The sequence below is a fragment of the Parus major genome, chromosome 8 (genome assembly GCF_001522545.3).
Source record: "Parus major isolate Abel chromosome 8, Parus_major1.1, whole genome shotgun sequence".
In the NCBI taxonomy this organism is placed as follows: Eukaryota; Metazoa; Chordata; class Aves; order Passeriformes; family Paridae; genus Parus; species Parus major.
In genome coordinates, this window is record NC_031777.1 from 12,613,814 (window position 1) to 12,632,805 (window position 18,992).

The window sequence follows — 18,992 nt, forward strand, 5'->3', positions numbered from 1 at the left end:
CCTCTATCATTTAAGTTGCCAGATTCTAGCCCTTTTTGAGAGGCAGATAAAGACATTCCAGAAAAAGAATGTCAAACCTACTGAGAGTTTCTGACAAGTTTTCACTGTCATGCTGAATACTGTGACAGGTGGGTTGACTCCTTATGATGCACTGAAGACAGGCATGGGAAGCTATACACTGAAATAATTAAAAAGCAGCCAGCTCGAGGTAGGCAGGGAAGGAAAAACAAATTACTCTTTTAGAAATACTGACAGTAGTACAGGAGAGAAAAGGGAAAATGGAGAGTATAGATGCAACATTACTGAGTATGGGCCTGCTTTGTAGCAGTCTGAGTTTCTTCTCACGTTTTCTAGCAGAAAATCTGTGCTACTGGCAGTTCTGCACTGTTCTGAAAGGCTGTTTCAGAGAAGCAAACCTGCATGGTGAAAACTGAGTATATGTGGAAAGTTCTTTTTTGTGAGTAACAATTAAAACCCACCAACAAATCTGACAGCTCTTCTAAGAAAAGAATTGAAGTTGCATCCTCCTGCATTAATATTGGCCTCTGTTCCAATCCCATTTCTTCTTTTGGACAGGCAACAGTAGAGAATTCCTTCTCCTATCATTATCTGCAATGACAAAGGAGCCATTAAATTGAATGTAGCACTTATTCAGAAGATCCTGATTGAATTTAAAGGGCTGTAATATAACTGTAACACAACCAATGTCATTCACTGACATGCACTCAACTTTAAAAGATTTATATCAATATGTAAACATAAACGCAACTTAGCCTGAATGAGGGCAGCCAAGAAGATGGTTCTGAAATTAAATGCAAATGGAATACAGTATACAGAGCTCAGTGGTATCCAGGCCTTGATCTACAGCTGAAACTTGATGCTTCTACAATAATAAAACAGTAATTGTAAAATATCACCTCTAGAATAATCCAGAGCCACTGCAATATCTTAGTGCTCCTGAAGTGGTTTTAGCATTTAGTCTTGGCCACAAGCCTAGCAATCCCGAGCAGCTTCCAATTATGTGACAGCCTGTTCTGTATTTGTTTAATTTGGCTTGGGTTTTAACCAGATCCACAGCAGCAGAAAAAGTTCTGTCCTTATGGTCCCTCGCAACATACCAAGCAAAACAGATTATGACCAAAACCCTAGACAAGAGTTTATGAAAGGAAAAATATCATTTAAAAATTGCACCACTTGCTGGAAAATCCAGACTCATTTATACATTTGTAGTCTCAGATTTTATTATTTTCCTTGTTCAATAATGCAACTATTTGGAATTCTGTACAGGGTTTGTACAGAGTTCAGAGTAAGGGCTGGATTGAAATATTGCAATTAATGAGGCAGTTCTCACCAGCAAAAGAGGATTCACTTTGTCTATCCACAGCAGCACTGAAAATGAGTCCATGCAATTCACAAAGATATAATGCAATGAGATGCCAAAGCATCTGAATTATGCTGAATCTGCTGTAATTACCAGTGGTGGTTAACACTCCACCCTAGGAAAAGGGAGGTAAAGTGGAAAAGCTTAGTCTAACTCTTTATTAGCTAAAGTTTTAATAAACTGAAATTTCTTGACCAGGATGATTGAAGTGGTGAAGGTTCTCCTATGACTTAGAAAAGCCAGTGGTAAGGATTATTTAAGGAATTCTAATTAGCTGAGAGCTATGGCCACTACTATCTGTTCACATTTGATCAGTTTATTGCTGAAGCTTCCCAGAAAAACCCAGTATTCCAAAATTAAAACTCTGAAAAACTCCAATAGTTTTTAGCCAAGTTCTAGGGAATTTCTGGTACAGGGAAAACACCAGATAGATGGGTTAGCTTGTGTGATAGAGCAAAAAACAACAAGGCCTATGTCAAGGAAAATTCAGAGGCTGGTGTTTCCACATAAAAAAAACCCTCCCAGAATAGAGAGGGCAGTAGGAGTGAAACTTCCAGCAGTGAATTTCTCTCTTTGAGAATGATTTCCCAAATCAACATGATCTAATGTCCTAGCGATCTCTGTTGGAAAGGACATTGCTACCTCTAAGCAGGTTTTTATTCAGTGGCTGATAAGAGTTTGAACCTTCACTGATATGATTAAATTACAGGTCCTAACATTTCTGAATGAGCAACTTGAGAGAAGATCTATCAGAGGATCAGATTCAGAGTTCTTTTAAGCAAATTGAAATCATGCTGTAATTCAGGTATATCTATGTTCCAGACCTAAAATATCCATCTTGATAATTTCTTCAGGTCCAGGTGTTCCACACTGAAGTCCCCTGCAGTTTTTGAATAAATACATAAAATTTCATCTAAAACACAAGCAATGAGACATATGTCAGTAATACAGGTATTTTCTGCAACCCTTCAGGGCTACAGAAAAGACCTGTTTAATTGCATTTGCTACTTAGTAATAACGAGAAAAAAAAACCCAAAGAGAAAACCAAAATGCAGAGCCTCAAAGCCAAACAGATCCTTGTGTAATGATGGCTTAGGAAAATAAGTCATAAAATGTTAGATTTTTTTTAAATAAAATATTAGTCTAAAGTAAGTAGATTGATATATGTTCTTAAGTCTTGAGAAAATTATTATACCATCAAAAATAACAGAAAAAAATCCTATTCTAGTATTTATATAAGGTTTAAAAGAGGGATTGACACTAGAATTTACTTGTCTTCTTCCCCATGCACACTTTTTCTTTCTTTCTTTTTTTTTCTTCTTTATATATACTCTTTGGTAATATTTGAAATGGGCTTAATCGCACTTGTATTTTACTGAGTCTTGATGACCTTCTGCCTCATACTGTAGTAAGTCCCTGAAGTGTGGACAGAGGCCAGGATATTCAACATCAGGAGATCCTCAATTCCTCACACAGCTCATGCTTTCTTTCCTATCTTTCATAGGTTTCATAAAGTGTGCAATCTATTGAAATGTTCATGAAAACTAACTTAAAAAATGGTAAACTCTACAATATGACAATGGCGCAATTACAATCTTTATATACTGAGCTTCACCGGCCTATTTTTCCAAAGAAAAAGGGAAGGATTGAACAAAAATGTCCCCTAGTTCCTTACTTCCAAAGTGGTATTGAATAATAAGGAGTCAATGCCTTTGGTGCTTTCACTGGAGTTTGATTATTTTGCACTGTCACTGCCCAGCCTCTAACTAACACAGGCATCACATTCATGCTCATACAAATACAAATGAACTACACCTTCTTAAGGCTTGCAGCTTTTAGCCAGTTGTGCTTTGAAGCTTTGGGATTTACTTTCTTTACCAAACTTTCTTTTTTATAGGCATGCTCAAGTATGGATTTGAGTTCCACACATGGCATGCTTCTGAATAATTTTCTGTACTACTAGTAGAAAGATTCAAGCAGAATAACATTCTCTATTGCAAAACTTCCTGCAATGCTGAAAGACTTGAGTTATGATCAAAGCCCTTAACAAACGCTATATAATGAAATAAGCATCTTTTATCCTGATTTAAGGAGTTTGATATTATCTAGGCTTAATATAAACTCTCTGAAGTAAAAGCCAGGTTTTACCACCTACTGTGGCCCAAGTGAGCCTAGACAGATTCCTTCAATGGCTGTTTCAGAAAAGTCAATTTTTTTGTCAGCAGAAACACTTAGGAAACCCAGCCAAACCCCACTACTAACATTTTGTTTTTATCATGGTATTTGGTATTTGCAGCAATCATTTGCACCAGGATCACTGATAATCTTAGCTCCCAGTTTCTAAATGTATAATTTTTAGCCTGGTGGTTGTGCAAAATCCTTCAGAAATGGTTTCTAAAGCAACGAAAACCAAATGCAGTAAGAACTGTTAAAAAAAAAAAAGTTTTTTAAATGGTTGAAAAAAAAAGGACAAATGAAAAAATATTCTGGAAAGCAAAGAGAGAACAGCACTTGATAATTTTTATACAGACATCATATTTTATAGATTTTATAATGGTAAATTGGATAGTATTATGAAATGAATTAACTGAAGTTAAGGGAATTAAGAGGAACTGGAAGCAGGGTTATATTTGCAGCTGGCTTTCGAGAAGTGCCTAGCAGATGTGTAGTCATTGCTCTCAGGGGGAGAAAAGACCGTTTCAAAAGGTTGATCGTGTTTTTTAGGTGCATAGAATCACCCACTCAAGGTGAATTTCTCTGTCCACTTGCCAGATAAATGGCAAGTTTGTCTAGCAAATGGAGAAAGAGTGTTGTGAGCATAGTGCTCCTATCTGAACTCCTTAAAATCAGAAAAAAATAATTCTCTCCTATGTATACATGTATTTCTTTTCTGTAAAATAGTGACCCAGCTGCTCATTCTGACAGGATATTTCTGTTCTGTTGAAATCATCTCCTCCCTTGGGGTGAATGATTAAACCAGCCCACTTTTGCCTGCTCTTAATGACTAACTTGCAATTTAGAGGTGTTTCAGTGCTATTTGGGAAAATGTAATTGAGTTCACTGACAAGATTGATACCCCGTCTCTCTGAATGAAGCTACTTCTAACAAAAGTGGCAAGGCTGTGAAAGGCTTGCATTTCAAAAAAATAAAATCTTTCATTTTTGATGTATCTGAGAGTATGGAGATGCCCTGTCTGTAAAAGTTCAAATATTTGTACAGCGTAACAGAATGATTCAAGCTATTCTCATCCAACTGTTGATGCTGTTTCTTAACACTGAAGAAAGACACCATCAAGACAGTGAGAGTAGATGAAGTGCTACAAGGAATGTTCTAAGGAGTATATCTCCTTTTGTTACAGAAGTATGAAATATGGATTTAAAATCCTAAGGAAACTAGCCTGGTTGACACTCTACAGCCTAACTGAAACCAAAGGAGTTACTTTTTTTATACTAACTGAAATTCTGTTCAAATTCTTTAAGTGACAGTAGCACTTCAAACTTACCGTAATTGATGGTCCAGCAAAAACCAGACTAAGCAACATCAAGAAGGGAACAGACTCTTGTGTAGGTTCAATGTATGGCATACTCAGACTCTTGTCATAGCAATTAAATCCGGAGTGAACTGGCTTGAAGACATCAGTGAGTTCAAGAAAATAGAGGCTAACAACAGAAGATGCCAATATGGGCAACTAGAAGAGAAGAAAGCAACAAATTACTGTTTGGAAACGGAATAGCAATGCTTTTGCAAAGACAACATAGTGTGTTAATAAATCTCTTTGATGTCTGCTGTTTATATCTAACTGCTCCTTGTCATGCCTATTTTACTATCTCTAAATAATTAATTCTCTAGAGATACGATACTGTTCACTTGATATCAATAATCCTGCTGCATACCAAGCTAGTCAAAACACCCAGCCCAATCTTTAGCACATATAATTTAGCCTTTTCATCTATGAATCATTAATAGAAAAACTTTGATTTTTTTTTTTTTTAAGGAAAGTATCAGAACTGCAGTCTCCCATGTGAGGCCTCAGCACTCTGCTGTTCTTCAATCACCCTTTTTGGTTCTTTAGCAACTCTCTGTCATGTATGACAGTCTTTACATCAAAGTCATTTTGCATTAAGTTTCAAAGTAATTGCAAATGAAAACCAGTATCCAGCTCTTCCCTGGAATCTATATATGTGATAATGCACATCCATTTTGCAATTCTATCAAAAAAGCAATTAACTTTGGCAAGACTCAGTCTGTTTAGAACTTTCATGACTATGGTTCACGATTCTTTTATCCTCTAGCTATTTAGTTATCTAACCATTTGCAATTACTTCCACTAATCTATTAAGAGCAGAGTTGGCCTTTCTGGGAGCCCAAATTCACCTCTGCTTACCACGAGCTCCTTAAAGCACAGAATCAAACACTAAATCTCTGTGGAAGGAAGTAATTTAAGAGAAGCTATAGCAAAAGGGCATTTAATGCTATTGGTTTATCAGTGAACAGTAAGAGCAGCCCTGCTCCCAAGATGGGCATTGGGGCATTCAGAGGTGACCAGCAGGATGTGATACTCTCTGCATCCTCCTTAGTAAACACTCAGAAACAAACAACTGTTTGCTCTTTTACAGAGTCCTCCAGGAACAAGGCAATATTAGAACAGCTTGCTGCTCCTCCACTGAGATGCAGAGTCCTTCTTGCTGTCTGTCCTGCAGTGAGGGTACCTGTGGGTAACAGCAACTGAGAGCAGGAGAAACAGCAACTGTCCTAAAAGAATTATGGGCATACTTGAATTATATCATTCTTGCAATGCTCAGTTCACATTTACAAAAACATCTGATTGTTTAAAATCAATGTAATTCATCCCATTCTACAATGCAATATAAAATATTATCCATATGTATTTTGGGAAAATGATGAATAAAATCTACTCTACATGGTAGATGAACAATGGTTTCTTGCAGTAACAGACAATTTTCTGATTTTTAAGTATTGAGCTTATAAAACTCAGGTTTCAGGTTTTTGTGTATAAAATGTAACTCTAGATGATTAAAGAAGGAGGGTTCTAGCTAAATTTAATCAAAACTTCTTTGAATATGACTTTTTGTTTAAAAAGAACAGCTTGTCATTGATGTGCTGATTTGAAAACGGTGAGTTTTCAAAGTGTTCCAAGCAAAATCTGAAGAGGGTGGTGAATAGAACAATGTTGCTTGTCTGGTTATATCTGTGTTCAAGTTGATTGCATTGTAAGGTCACATAGTATAGGGGCTGTGATTGTGTACAAAGGGAGAAAATGTGGATTGGCATCCTTAAGTGCTGTGAGCATTAGGAAGTTTGCTTCAGTAAATAGTGTGCATATATATATTAAATATATGTATAACCCAAACACATCCATATTTGCACTTATATATTATATCATCCATCCATATTATGTACAACAGATAACATACACCATATGTAATATATATTATGTGAATACATAATAGATAACAATTATATAATCCGACAGAAATATGTATGGAATAATTACATATGTCACTAAATTAAGTCCTGCTTCTTGCCCACCACAGGAAAAAGTCCAGTTCTTTAGCAGGATGCATGATATAATACATATTTTTATATATATATATATATAAAAATATATAATCCTCACTTCATGCTGGATGCAGCCTGACTGACCATAATGCAAGCAATGCATGATTAGTCAACATGGGCCAGACTGCTTCCAGTCATTATAGATGTGCAGGATGAAATAGGACTTCCCTGAACTCTCCATACTCTGGGAATACTTGAGATTAATAATTTCGATTAAAATTTAGAGTATGCAACTGGGTGCCCTTCTCGCAACATCTGCCTGCACAGAGACCCTGCTGGTTGGGGTTAGGGCCCTCTGGACCCAAAGGCTGACACAGTGGACCCTGTCGTGGTGTGCAGGGAGCTTGAACTGATTTTGTGCTGCTCTTGCTAGGACATTGAAATTTTGTACAGCATTTGAAATCTCAACTTCTCTTCTGCACTACATTTAACTCTTAAAACATTTGCAATGAATGACTTAGTTAGGGCCCATGTCCCATTGGGCAAAGCACCTTACAACAGGACACAAACTTATTCCAGTGGGCTAAACGGACAAAATAAGTAGATGCCTATTGTCTCTTCTTTTGAGAAATTATGCCCTTTTATCAGGATGTGCCCAAAGGTTAATATTCCAGAAAGGAAACACAGAGCAGGACCACTCATGGAACACCTTGCATTCAGAGTTTAATCTTCAGTATTTTTCCATTTCTCCAATACCAGGAAGGGAAAGTCTTTCCTTGAACAATAGCTTGTGCATTAACCACAAGGCAAACTCTACTTGGATCACAATATTTTTAGGCAGGCAACTGTTTTAAATGGCAGTATTCAACTATCAAAAATAGGCAATAGTTGAAGTGGTATTATTGTGGAACAGTAAAATAAAAGTAGGGAATAGCTTTTTCTTTAAACTCCTGTATGTAAACTGTAACTCTTTTATTAGTTAAAAAAATCAAGAATTTTAGGAATTGCATTTTAGTGTCTTATGACTTCAGTACAGGACTCCCATATTATTTCTGATGGTAATTATCTATTCTGCTAAAGAGACTATATAATTCTAAAGGATTATGAATCTCTGGCATAACTTCTTATGGTACTTATAAGAAGGTCTGTAGTCAATTTGCTGTATACAGATGTCAGATCCCAAAGGACATTTCTCTTCCCATCTTTTTAAAAATACAAATGTAAAATGTGTCTTCTAAAAGTCTAACATTTCTAAAAAGGAAAAGGAAAATGTTTCTTAAGTCTTCTAAACAGTATAACTGGCTATTTAATATATGCATATTTATGGAGTGTTCTGCTTAAGGCAGCAGCATTTCTGTAATTATAGACTTTGGCGCCCAACACCTTGAAAATGTCAAATATAATTATGTGGTAGAATGTGTATTGTTTTAATTACAAAATGAAATAGGAATTTTCCTGTGCCTAATTAGAATAATAAAGCCCCCAATGTCAATTCTTGACTAATCCTGACTAATAAGTCTTTATACTCTTAGTTCCTTGGATGGATAATGGAGAAAGATGCCTGTTTAGCTTTTAATTTAGACCTGTAAATTTAAAGCTTGACCCAAATGACAAAACCCTGTTTGGCTTAGAGTCTTAAAGTCAGAAGGTTAATCAGCACAGCTACTGAAAAAGTTTGATTTGTGGCCTATTTTAACATTTAACAAACTATTTAACATAGTTTTAAAGTGAGATTTTTTGTTTTTTCCCCTCCTTGCTGTTTTCTTAAACTGTAAGTTAAAAGCTCTCATTAAACCACAGAACTTTGCTATTAATAATAATTAACTTTATCAATATTTTAAAGCTTTTGCTATATTGAGTCCAAGTATCAGAAAAGATGTTCTCTGTTCCCAAGAGTTCAACCCAGAGATGTTGTAAGGAGAAAACTTCCTGTGTTACATAGTGCAGGACAAACCAAGGCAGCATTCAGCAGCACAACAACTTCTCTGAGCTGATGGTGCATGTAACAAATCCTCCTTTGGGCCAAGAGCCACAGGACAGCCCCCACAGTGATAGATCACAGAATCTGAAAGAAGAGATGGCTGGCAGAGGAATTCAGAGGTGGAGGATAACAGTTCTCCAGGCTGTTCATCTCTTCTGTGGATCATGCTTTCATTGCTCTGGGGCTCACTTTGGGGTGCTTCTGGTTTACTTGCAAGGATTAAGATTGTCCGGGATGCACAGTGCAGGCACAATTTGCTACAGATCATATGGCACAGACTATGCATGGAATCCATACTGGTCCTGCCCAAAACTCAGAAGTTGGTTACTGCTTAACCTCTAGACCCAAAATTGCTGGGGCACCCCCAGGTACATGGAAATGCTTCAGTTAAGACCTGTCTAAGATTAGCTTTCCATGACTTTGAATGTATGTAACAAGGAACTTGGAGAGCTATAGCCCACTAAATACAGTATCATCACTCTTAATAACAAACTACAGGTTTTGTATTGAGTTTGTGAGGACTCAGGACTGAGGCTCATCAAACAGGCTTTGTCCTTAAACCTTAGAAATCAGGCTATGGCTAATTTGTCTTATTTTCATATCTTTATATAGTACATCTCTGCATGACTTTTGTATTTATATCTAGCAGTAACTAGTTATTTAGTATAAAATGAACCGGAGTGTAGCACATCCCACATCCTTTCTCAGGAGCAGTACAAGGTTGATGGGGATTCTTCCTCACTTTAGGAACCACTTTGTTTCATTTTTATGTTTGCTAATGCACGTTTACACCTTCTTCTCTCTTGATTTGTCTTTCCACATTACATCCCAATCTTCTATATGTGACATGGCTCACATATGTTTGATTCTTGTTTTTGACCTCTCTGTTACCCTTCAGTTTTGCCAGTTGCAGTTCTGCATTTCTTTATCTGACCATTGGGTCAGTTGTTTATAACCTTGAGGTCTCCAGTACCAGTACATGCCCCATCTCCTACCCTACACCTACAACTCCACCAGATTGCACTCACTGTAATGCAGAACTACAGGTCTGGTGTGATGGCTGCAGTCTTGCAAATGGATCAGTGGAAGGTCAAGGCTTAGTAGGGAAGTCTTATTGGAGTGGATAGAACCTGGGAATACCAGGCTTCTATAAATTCTCTAAAATTATACACTGCTAGTTTTATATTTTACTCATATACATCAACATTTAACTAAGCAAAAAGTCCCTATTTATCTTCAGGAAAATAACATCTTAAAATTCATGGGCTTTTTGTGAATTCAGACATGGAATGTCACATACTGAGATACCTGAACCTGTTTTGTAGGTTGCAGTTATGTGACTTTTGCTTTGCTAAACTGTCTGTGCATTCTCACTTATTCTCTCCCAGATCCTGTGGTGATGTTGCCTGTATAAGAGGTAGGCAGAAAACAGAGAAGCAGCATGTATGTAGCTTTCAGAGAAAGTCAAGACATGGTTTGCCAGATGCAGACTGAAGATGGTATGACTAGCCCATCTGTCAAAACAAAGGGTTATGGGATGCCTGATACACTGTTGGGATATTTTATATTTTGTAAATAATTTTTAGACTTGGATGGCTAGGAACTTCTCAGATTCTTAGGTTGTTCTGCAACCCTTCCACAGCAAGCAAGGGGTTCCTGAGCATTGGAGCTGCCTCCTGATGTTTTTCTTGTTTTCTGGGAACTGGGAATCTTTGTAAGCAATAAAGTAAATAAACAGGATTGCCTCAAAGAGATAGCAAATTAATGCCATTGCTTTCCCAGCACAAAAAAAATATCAGCCAAGTCTTTGAGAGAAGGATGGTCTAATTAGTAACTATGTTTAGTTCCCATGACAAGGCTGTGGCATTGTGGAAGATTCTATTATATTTATCATAAATGTCAATCCTTGTGCCAAGGAATTCATGGTCTAAATGACAAGGTATAACAGATGGATGAGACAAGAAAGAGGGCTGTAGTGGTTGGAGGAGACAAGGTGTTCCTTAGCCAGCTACTAACAGCAACTGCAGCTTTCAACCCTCCCTGGTTGCTGTCCAGTTGTACTTTCTGTGAGATTCACAATGGACAGGAGGAGAGAATGGAAAGAGGATAAGTTTGTGTTACCCTGAAAGGGATGAATACTGAGGTCATTACTCTGATTGGACAGCTTCCAGAACAGATCAGTATTAAGAAGTGGCATCAGCCAAATTCTGCCATTTTCTCATTTTTGAGAACCCATGACTCTGAAGAGAGGACTAAGCATGGGATGCATATAGAGCAGGGGACTGGCTTGACAGAAAAGTGAGATTTTTAGATTTATTTTTATATTCTACACTTAATTCTTAAATGTCTCAGGCTTATTAAAGAAGACATTCAGTCTTTTCAGAAATTTAATGCTTCCATCTGTATAAAGGCTTTTTACTTTTCTGCCTGAACTTGAGTTTCTGCTACTCCTTGTCCCTTTTCTGGATGAAGGTTTCATCTGACCGAAAGCTATAAGGAATTAGTTTTTTCTCTAAAGTAGTTGTGCCTCACCATTTTCTAACTTCTGTGGAAGTTATGTACAGATACATGATATAATGGTTTTTCTTCTCCCGGACTTAATGCTATTCGATTTAATTTCAACCTGAAGCTGAATTTCAAATCCCAGATGTCTTTGAAATCTATTATAATTACCATTTTAGAAAATTAAGTTATCTATACCTCCAGCATTGGTTTTAGAATTTGTTTTGTGACTACCAATTACAGTCTAGCTCTGGAAATACAACAGCTATCTTGCAACCCTTCAAATGTCTTATCTTTTACCAGATCTTAATAGAAAGGTCTCAGTATATGTAAGACCAAAAACAGAGCTGATATATCAGTGATACAATTCCTATTTATTTCAGAAATCTCAGTCATGCTGAATGCACAATAACCCAAAAAGTGTTTTTTTATTTTTCTGTTTTTATAAATATATGTGAAGCAGCAATTACACAGGGAGAAACCAACAAAATAAAAATTGTTTAACAAAAATATTTTTGGGAAGGAATAATCTATAAATACTTTACAAATTTTCTATATTATATATTTTATATATATATATTAGATTAAATGTATGTTTAAAGTAAATTCTCAGGCAGAAGTTTAAAACACAAAAACACCAGTAATGCATTTTCTTCAGTGTGACTTCAAACATAATTGATGATTATTGATAATAATTGATAATTATCTTAATTGTTTGATTGCATCAATTATAATAACAATCAATTAATAATTTATTGTTGTAATCAATTAATAACTACATACAATGAGATTTAGGATATTACATGTACTGCTGATTACAAAATTTATTTTATGCTCTTGCTGCAATGTTATGGTAAATCAAGAAGAGCAGCACTTCAACAAAAGGCAGTGCCATGAAATTTCAGCTAGACATTTTTTCAAAAACCCAGTCTCTAAGGGACAAAGCTGCCAGTCCCTATACAATGCTACAATTTATTGTACTCTCTAAAGCATGCTGATTTCCACGCATACAAAAAAATATTTCATCCTATAGGTGCCAGCCCTTCTCCAGTGGCTTTCTCCCATGCTGTTCAGCCACTTCTGAACTCCCTACAAACTGAACTTTTAAGTGACAGGATCATCAGACAAGATACCATGTTTGTAATAGCTCAGCTCCTGTGCATGTTAAAGTTCCATAATATGCTGGGTTTTATTAACTTTGGCTCCAGGGTAATAGATTTTTAACAACTATAAAAGAAGATCACAGATGGTAGGATAATAAATTTTTGGAAGAGGTAGCAATTTGGAAAAATGTATCTCCATTAATATCTAACATAGTCAGGCTTTCTTTTACTGCTGGAAGTATTAGGTCAAGTGGATGTTGCTGGACTGAAAAGGAAGCAGGGCCTTCTTTCCCTGAGAACTACTCTAACTCCACACTTGCCAAGCACACAGCCAAAACCAGAAGGGACATCTATCTTGTGGTATTTGCATTTGTTTTCCAAAGACAGCCTTGGCACAGGTATGACACTTCCCTTTTCATTCCTCTTTTATGGTCATCTCCTGCCAAAAGCTGGTATTGTTTAGACTGTATAGCTCTTCCATAAGCACAGAAGTGACAGGAGGGATGCAACATTGATCACCTGGCCCACGAATCATACAGCTGCTCTGTATATACATAGCATAATGCATAGCAGCCTCCTCAGGTCTCGGACAGCCCCCTAATTTTGGGGATATTGGTCTGTAATGCAGCTTTATAAACACAACTGACATCTATACTCTGAGAGTCAGCCAAATGTCTGGGTCAGCTCAATGAGAACAGAGCTAAGTGTATTTCTCCTTCTCTCACACATGGTTGACTCTTTTGAGAGAAAAAGATGTATTTAGAATATATTATGCTATTTTGACAGTAGCAAAGGAATAATTTCATCTTCTGCCATTGGGGATCTTTGCTGGGTGCAGCCCCCAGTTAATTTAACAGAAAGCCAATCTAGAGAGGAATATGACTACACTGTGCCTCCAAGGCACAGAATTAGAGTTTAATTTTTACATTAGATCCAAACATCCCATTCTTAGGAAGAAAGATTTATTCCTACCTCCTGTTCTCTCTCTTATTCTAATCACTGCACTCCCCTGATTTTTTTGTCTTTTGCAGTCACATCTATACATGACTTGCAGGTCATTGTAATTTAAATATTGTGGGTCATGCATGGCTGAACAGCTGAAAAGCATTCCAGATGTGATTCAGAAGTGCTACTGAGTATCAAATGATGTTTCAAGCCCAGCTCTCTCAATGTAAGTCAGAAACAAAAGGAGGAAAAGCACCTGTTTCTGAGACACTTGCCCCTTGCATTTATTCCCATTGGGTCTCATGACCTCCTGCATTCTGCAGCCTGGAATTCTGCAATGATAGCAGACCTTTGTGCTTTCTGCTGGCTAGAATTCCAACTCCTTTGGGGAACAAGGAAAGTAAGTGGTCTTCTACTACTAGAAGAAGTATTTCCAAACTGATTAAGGTCTGACTGAACTCTGTAAAATGTAGAAAAAGAAGTTGTATCCATATGCATTCGTAACACAGAGTCTAGAAGACAACATAAGGAAGAAAATTTAACTGCACAAGGGACAGCATCTAGAATATCTCCAGTTTTAATCCCTGGAAGTTACACAACCAGCAGATGAAGGCTGAGCTACAACAAAACAATTTAGCTGGAGAATAAATGTATTGAGTCATGCAGATTGACAACACCTTGACCTTTTGCTTTCCCACATATTAGGCACTGGATGAAGCAGTAATGCCACCAAAGTCAAAGGCAAAATTTATGCAATTTCCATGAGAACAGGATTTAAACCAAGAGTTTTTGAAATGGGAGAGCATGAGTAAAGACAGTCTATTTCCTTCACAGAGAGAAATCTGTCTTTCCTGACTCCAAAGTGTGACCACCCTGCCAGGAATGGAAACTGTGTAACTCTGGAAGTCTTCCAGATTGACATTAAAATTCAAGACATCAATATTTCTTCTCTAAGTGAATATAATAATGATATACTCTGAATATGCTGAAAAACAAAGTCAGTTAACAAAACCCAAAACTTATTCCAGGAATACTTATTTTCAAGATCTCCCAGAGGTATGTAGACTTCTTATCATGAAAAGTAATTTCCACTAGGCCAGAGGGACTATGAATTTTCATGGAAAGCTTTGTCTTTCTCAACTATGCAAATGAAATTCAGATAACCCATACAGAACCCTAAAATGCTGTAAGCATAATTAGGAATAAAAGAGGCCTAACTGCCTGACGGTGATGATTACCATGTCCTTCAGGTAAGTGTGCACAAAGCAATCTAAAATTATTCAGCTCTTGGGAGTGTGTGCTCATCAGAGGTTCTGCTAAGCAGAACTATTGCCAGTCCTTTAAAATAACCTCTAAAACATTCTTATGAGACACAAGATAAGTTATCAAGTTATTTTACTTTATGAATAATGAAACTTGAAAACATGTAATTAAAAATGTGTTGAGATTTACTTCATAATGTTTATTTGCCTCTAATGCTTTTAGAGAATGACCCATCCACATTTTTCAGAAGCTGTCTCTTCATTTTCTTTCCATTTCCCTGTCTTTCAAAGCTCTAGCCTGATTCTCTTTTTGCTTTTCCCATGGAAATAAAGACTACCTCCAATGATCTTAAGAGGAGCATGTTAGTTTTATTTTTGTTGTAAACACCTGCCAGTTTGACTTCGTAAGTTCATAGAATATATCCTGAGTTGGAAGGGACCCACAAGGACCACTGAAGTCCAGCTCCTGGTCATGCACAGCACCATCCCCAAGAGTCACACCATGTGCCCGACAGCACTGTCCAAACACTTCTTGAACTCTGCTAGGCTGGTGCTGTGATCACTGCCCTGGGGAGCCTGTTCCAGAACCCAACCACTCTCTAGGTGAGAAACCTTTGTGTAATATCCAACCTAAACCTCCCCTGACGAAATTTCCCACCTTGGGTCCTGTTGCTTATCACCGGAGAGGAGATTGGTACCTGCCCCTCATCTTTTCTCTTGTGAGGAAGCTGCAGACAGCTATGAGGTCTTACCTCAGTCTCCTTTTCTCCAGGGCAGTTGGCCTGCCTACATTCTATGTAATCATATTTTTATCTAAGCCTGAAAGTCACTGCCACTAAACACATTTGTTTACTGGAGTTAATCTCATTCATAACACATTCTCAAGGATCTTAACAGTTGAAACCCCTAAGTGTCAGAACTGTATTTGTTGCTGTTTCTAAGGTTCTGCATGCCTGCATTATATTGATTGTTACATGTATTATTTCACTCATTTCACTCTTTAAAGTATATTTCATTTGTATAACATGAATACATCCCTTTCCTACCATGCTGAAAAAAAATTTACTTTCAACTCAACATTTTTTTCCCAAGTCTATGCTTTTGTCTAGCATTCAAAAGGAAAAAACAAGCACATTTTTAGAAATGTATTTTCTAAACAATGTGTTTTTCCTTGGGCCTAGACCTCCTAAATGGGTCTTGCTGGAAAGTGGATGTCAGCAAGCCCTACTTTACTTGTTTGAAGGTGGAAACTTAATGGGCTATGGGTTTTTTTGTTGCAATTCAGAGTGGGAAGGCACTGTCTGCTATGAACAGGAGAGAATAAAAGTGGGTGAGTGCTAAAAAAAAAAAAAAAAAGCATAAAAGAATTGACAGTATTCAAAGACAAGATGTTGAAAGCCTGCTTCTTACCATCCATTTATGAAAGTAAAATATTTAAATTCAGAAAGCCTTATTTAAAGTAGGTAAGTTTTGGGTTTAAGTAGTTGACTGTTGTTGGGTTGCATTAGGACCTTACCTCCTGCTTACAAAAGAAATCCTTATTACATGGTAATGGCCATCAACCACACTGGGTGACTTCTCTATCCCTTACACTTGCAAACTTCTCACTGCAATTAAATGACCTCTGAATAAATCCCTCTTTATGGAGTACAACTTAATCTGGTTCTGTTTGAGCCAATCACAACAGAAGATTTTAAGTCATCATGTCCTTTCCTTGATGCTGTTGAAGTGCTGGCATTTACTGTGCTCCAAAGCTTTATAAAGGCATTCTCGTTAGTCTGATTAGAATTAGTGCGCATGTGTGCAAATGCGGAGTGGGCGTTCACAGGGAACACAAGCTACATGCTCCTTTCAAGTATCACATGGATTGTTGTTAATCTTTCACCTAAATGATTTGAGTACTCAACTGAAAAGTGGGAAATGGTTTCAAATCCTCCTGCTATGTAATGAGACGGGGCTGATAACTCACCAAAAAGTTTCCTAATCAACCTTTAGGTTTAGGTGTACTGCAGTCAGCTTTTCTCTTGATGTTTCTTTTGCTTTTACTTTTCAGTTCAAGAGGGGCTGTAAGTCTGCAGTTCAATTATTAGAAATCACTCTTGGTGGGGAAGGGCTCACACAGGCTCTTGACTGCTCCTGTGACTGAATAACATAGAAGCTTTAAAAGTTCATTAGGAGACCTTTCTGTTAATTGAGGACTTTGACTACCTCAGAGCAACTGGGTGTTGGAAAGATCTCCACCTGTTTTTAAATGAAGCTTGAAATGTCTTGCTGAGGGACCTAACATTCCAGACCTAAGTGGAGAACTCTCCTGCCTCATGTGGGAACTGTAAGCAGAGCTCAGTGAAGGTTCTTCACTGCTCACAGAATCCTTTACCTTATTCTTTGGAACAGCTGCAGGGAGCTTCTAGGGAAAGTGTATGTATGCAGTCAGTATTACATAAGGCAATTCTTAAGAGCAGCAGGCACACACTTTGTACTATTGCTCTGCATCTCATCCCATCTTGCTGCAGGCCAAAGCACAGCCCACCTAACAGCACAAGTTCTGTTGTGTCTTGCAGGACCACTATATCATTTCCAGCATTAGAGTCCTGCTCAGGCTGAAGTACAGCAACCTCCCTTCCTGCATGGATTCCCAAAGCAGCAAAGAGAGCACAGAGAATGAAGAGGCCCCTTACCCTTTCTTAGGGGCTTCTCCAAGCTTGACCTCTCCCTCCTAATGCAAAGCTAATATAAGATATATGGTACAAATGCCTTCCATCAAGGGGCTTTCCTTGAGCAGGCCTAATCACATTGATAGGATGAGCTTGATGCTTCCATATAACCAGTCTCTGTTAAGCTTCACAGCTGGTGCAGCTTAGTGCTCACTGCTGACCATATCCAGGTGCTTACAGAACAGACACCCCACTGTTACCTAAAATTCCTTCTGAACCCAACCCCCTTCTACCTTCTAGAGAACCTTCAGAGCCCTTCAAGAGCATCTGAGAGAAAATGTATTTTGTTTCATATTTCACCCTATGCTTATATTTCAATATTTTTATATATTAAGTATTATATATATCTATTCCTGCTTTTGAGTGACAGGTATAGTTAATTTACACCGTATTTTACCATTAAATTCTTCACATTATTTTCACAATCTGTTTCCTATATAAGTTAGGTACCTCAAAGTGCCTCAGGCTCATTTCCCTGTGAGTAGGGTCACATGAAACACCTTACTCAACCCATAAAACATTTTTACCTTCCTTTTTCTGCTGTGCCGTTAAACAAATCCACATCACAATGGTTTCTTTAAGCTTAAACTGTGTCTAATCATGGTCTTCCAGAAGTACCTGAGTGACTGTTCTTTCCAGGGAGGCTAAGTGCCTCCAAGTGACACACCAAGCAGCCAGTGTCTCTGCAACTCCACCTGCTACCAGCTGAGCAGCCATAGCAGGTTTTGCCCTAGAAGATGTGCCGGGAACCTTATTCTGTTTTCCAAACAGACATTTTCAGCTCTGATAGAGGAAACTCATACTTCAGGGGTCAGTAAAAATGTATCAGTGATTACCTATTGAGAACATTTCTATTTATCTAAGCGTTCCCTTATGAACGTGGTTTTTAGTCTATCGAAGCAATGCGAGCGGCGTTTGCCTGGAAGCCAGCCCTTCTTGAAACATGTCTTCCTCCCGAGATGTTCCCGTGCACATAGCCCGATTTAGTTGAGCAACCCTTTCATGTTCCGAGCAATTCTTAGAAATAATTCCTGCTTCAAAAGGCTCGAAAGATGAGCTTAATTTATGCCTGCTCCTTATAGGGAGCTTCGATGCTGATTTCGGTGAGCCAAAGCGCCACGTAAGGTTTTTGCATCAGACGGTGCGGAAAGAGCACCGAGGCGAGCTGGCTGTCCGCGGGCGCACCGCGCTCCCGGCGGATCGGCTCCGCTCCCCGCGCCCGCCGCCAGCCCCCGGCCAGCCCGCTCGGCGTAGCGGCCACTCACCTCCACGAAGTAGAAGCAGGGCAGGAGGGTGACGCTGTCCTTGGTCACTTTGCCCTTTTGCCGCTCCTTCGCGGACATGCTGGCGGGGCTGCGGGCGGCGGCCCCGCGGCCAAGCGCTGCCCCGGCCGCTCGCAGCCGCCCGCCCGCCGCGGGTCTCCTCCGCCCGCCGCCGCCGCCGCGCCGAGCGCTGCGCCCTGCGCGGGGCTGACGTCAGGAGCCGCTCGGCGGCGGGCGGGGGTCCCGGCCAGCTTAACTCCTTCGTGCCGGGCCGGCCGGCACCGCGCCCGGGGGAGCCCCGCGCCGAGCGCGCACACACCGG

At 38.7% G+C, this 18,992-nt stretch overlaps 1 protein-coding gene and 1 long non-coding RNA gene across 2 annotated transcripts in view; one reads left to right on the top strand and one right to left on the bottom strand.

The window, feature by feature from the left end:
* Positions 1 to 6,628, top strand: part of LOC117244791 — a 55,916-nt gene extending 49,288 nt beyond the window's left edge. The window contains exon 3 of the long non-coding RNA XR_004498534.1: positions 5,998 to 6,628. This is a non-coding gene — a long non-coding RNA (uncharacterized LOC117244791). The remainder of the gene's footprint in view (positions 1 to 5,997) is intronic.
* Positions 1 to 18,809, bottom strand: part of PLPPR4 (phospholipid phosphatase related 4) — a 31,793-nt gene extending 12,984 nt beyond the window's left edge. The window contains exons 1-3 of the mRNA XM_015636833.1: positions 18,674 to 18,809; positions 4,884 to 5,069; positions 480 to 609 (exon numbers count right to left, since the gene is read on the bottom strand). Coding sequence (XP_015492319.1) covers positions 480 to 609; positions 4,884 to 5,069; positions 18,674 to 18,751 — 394 coding nt within the window. The 5' untranslated portion in view covers positions 18,752 to 18,809. The remainder of the gene's footprint in view (positions 1 to 479; positions 610 to 4,883; positions 5,070 to 18,673) is intronic.
* Between the last annotated feature and the right edge of the window lie 183 nt (positions 18,810 to 18,992).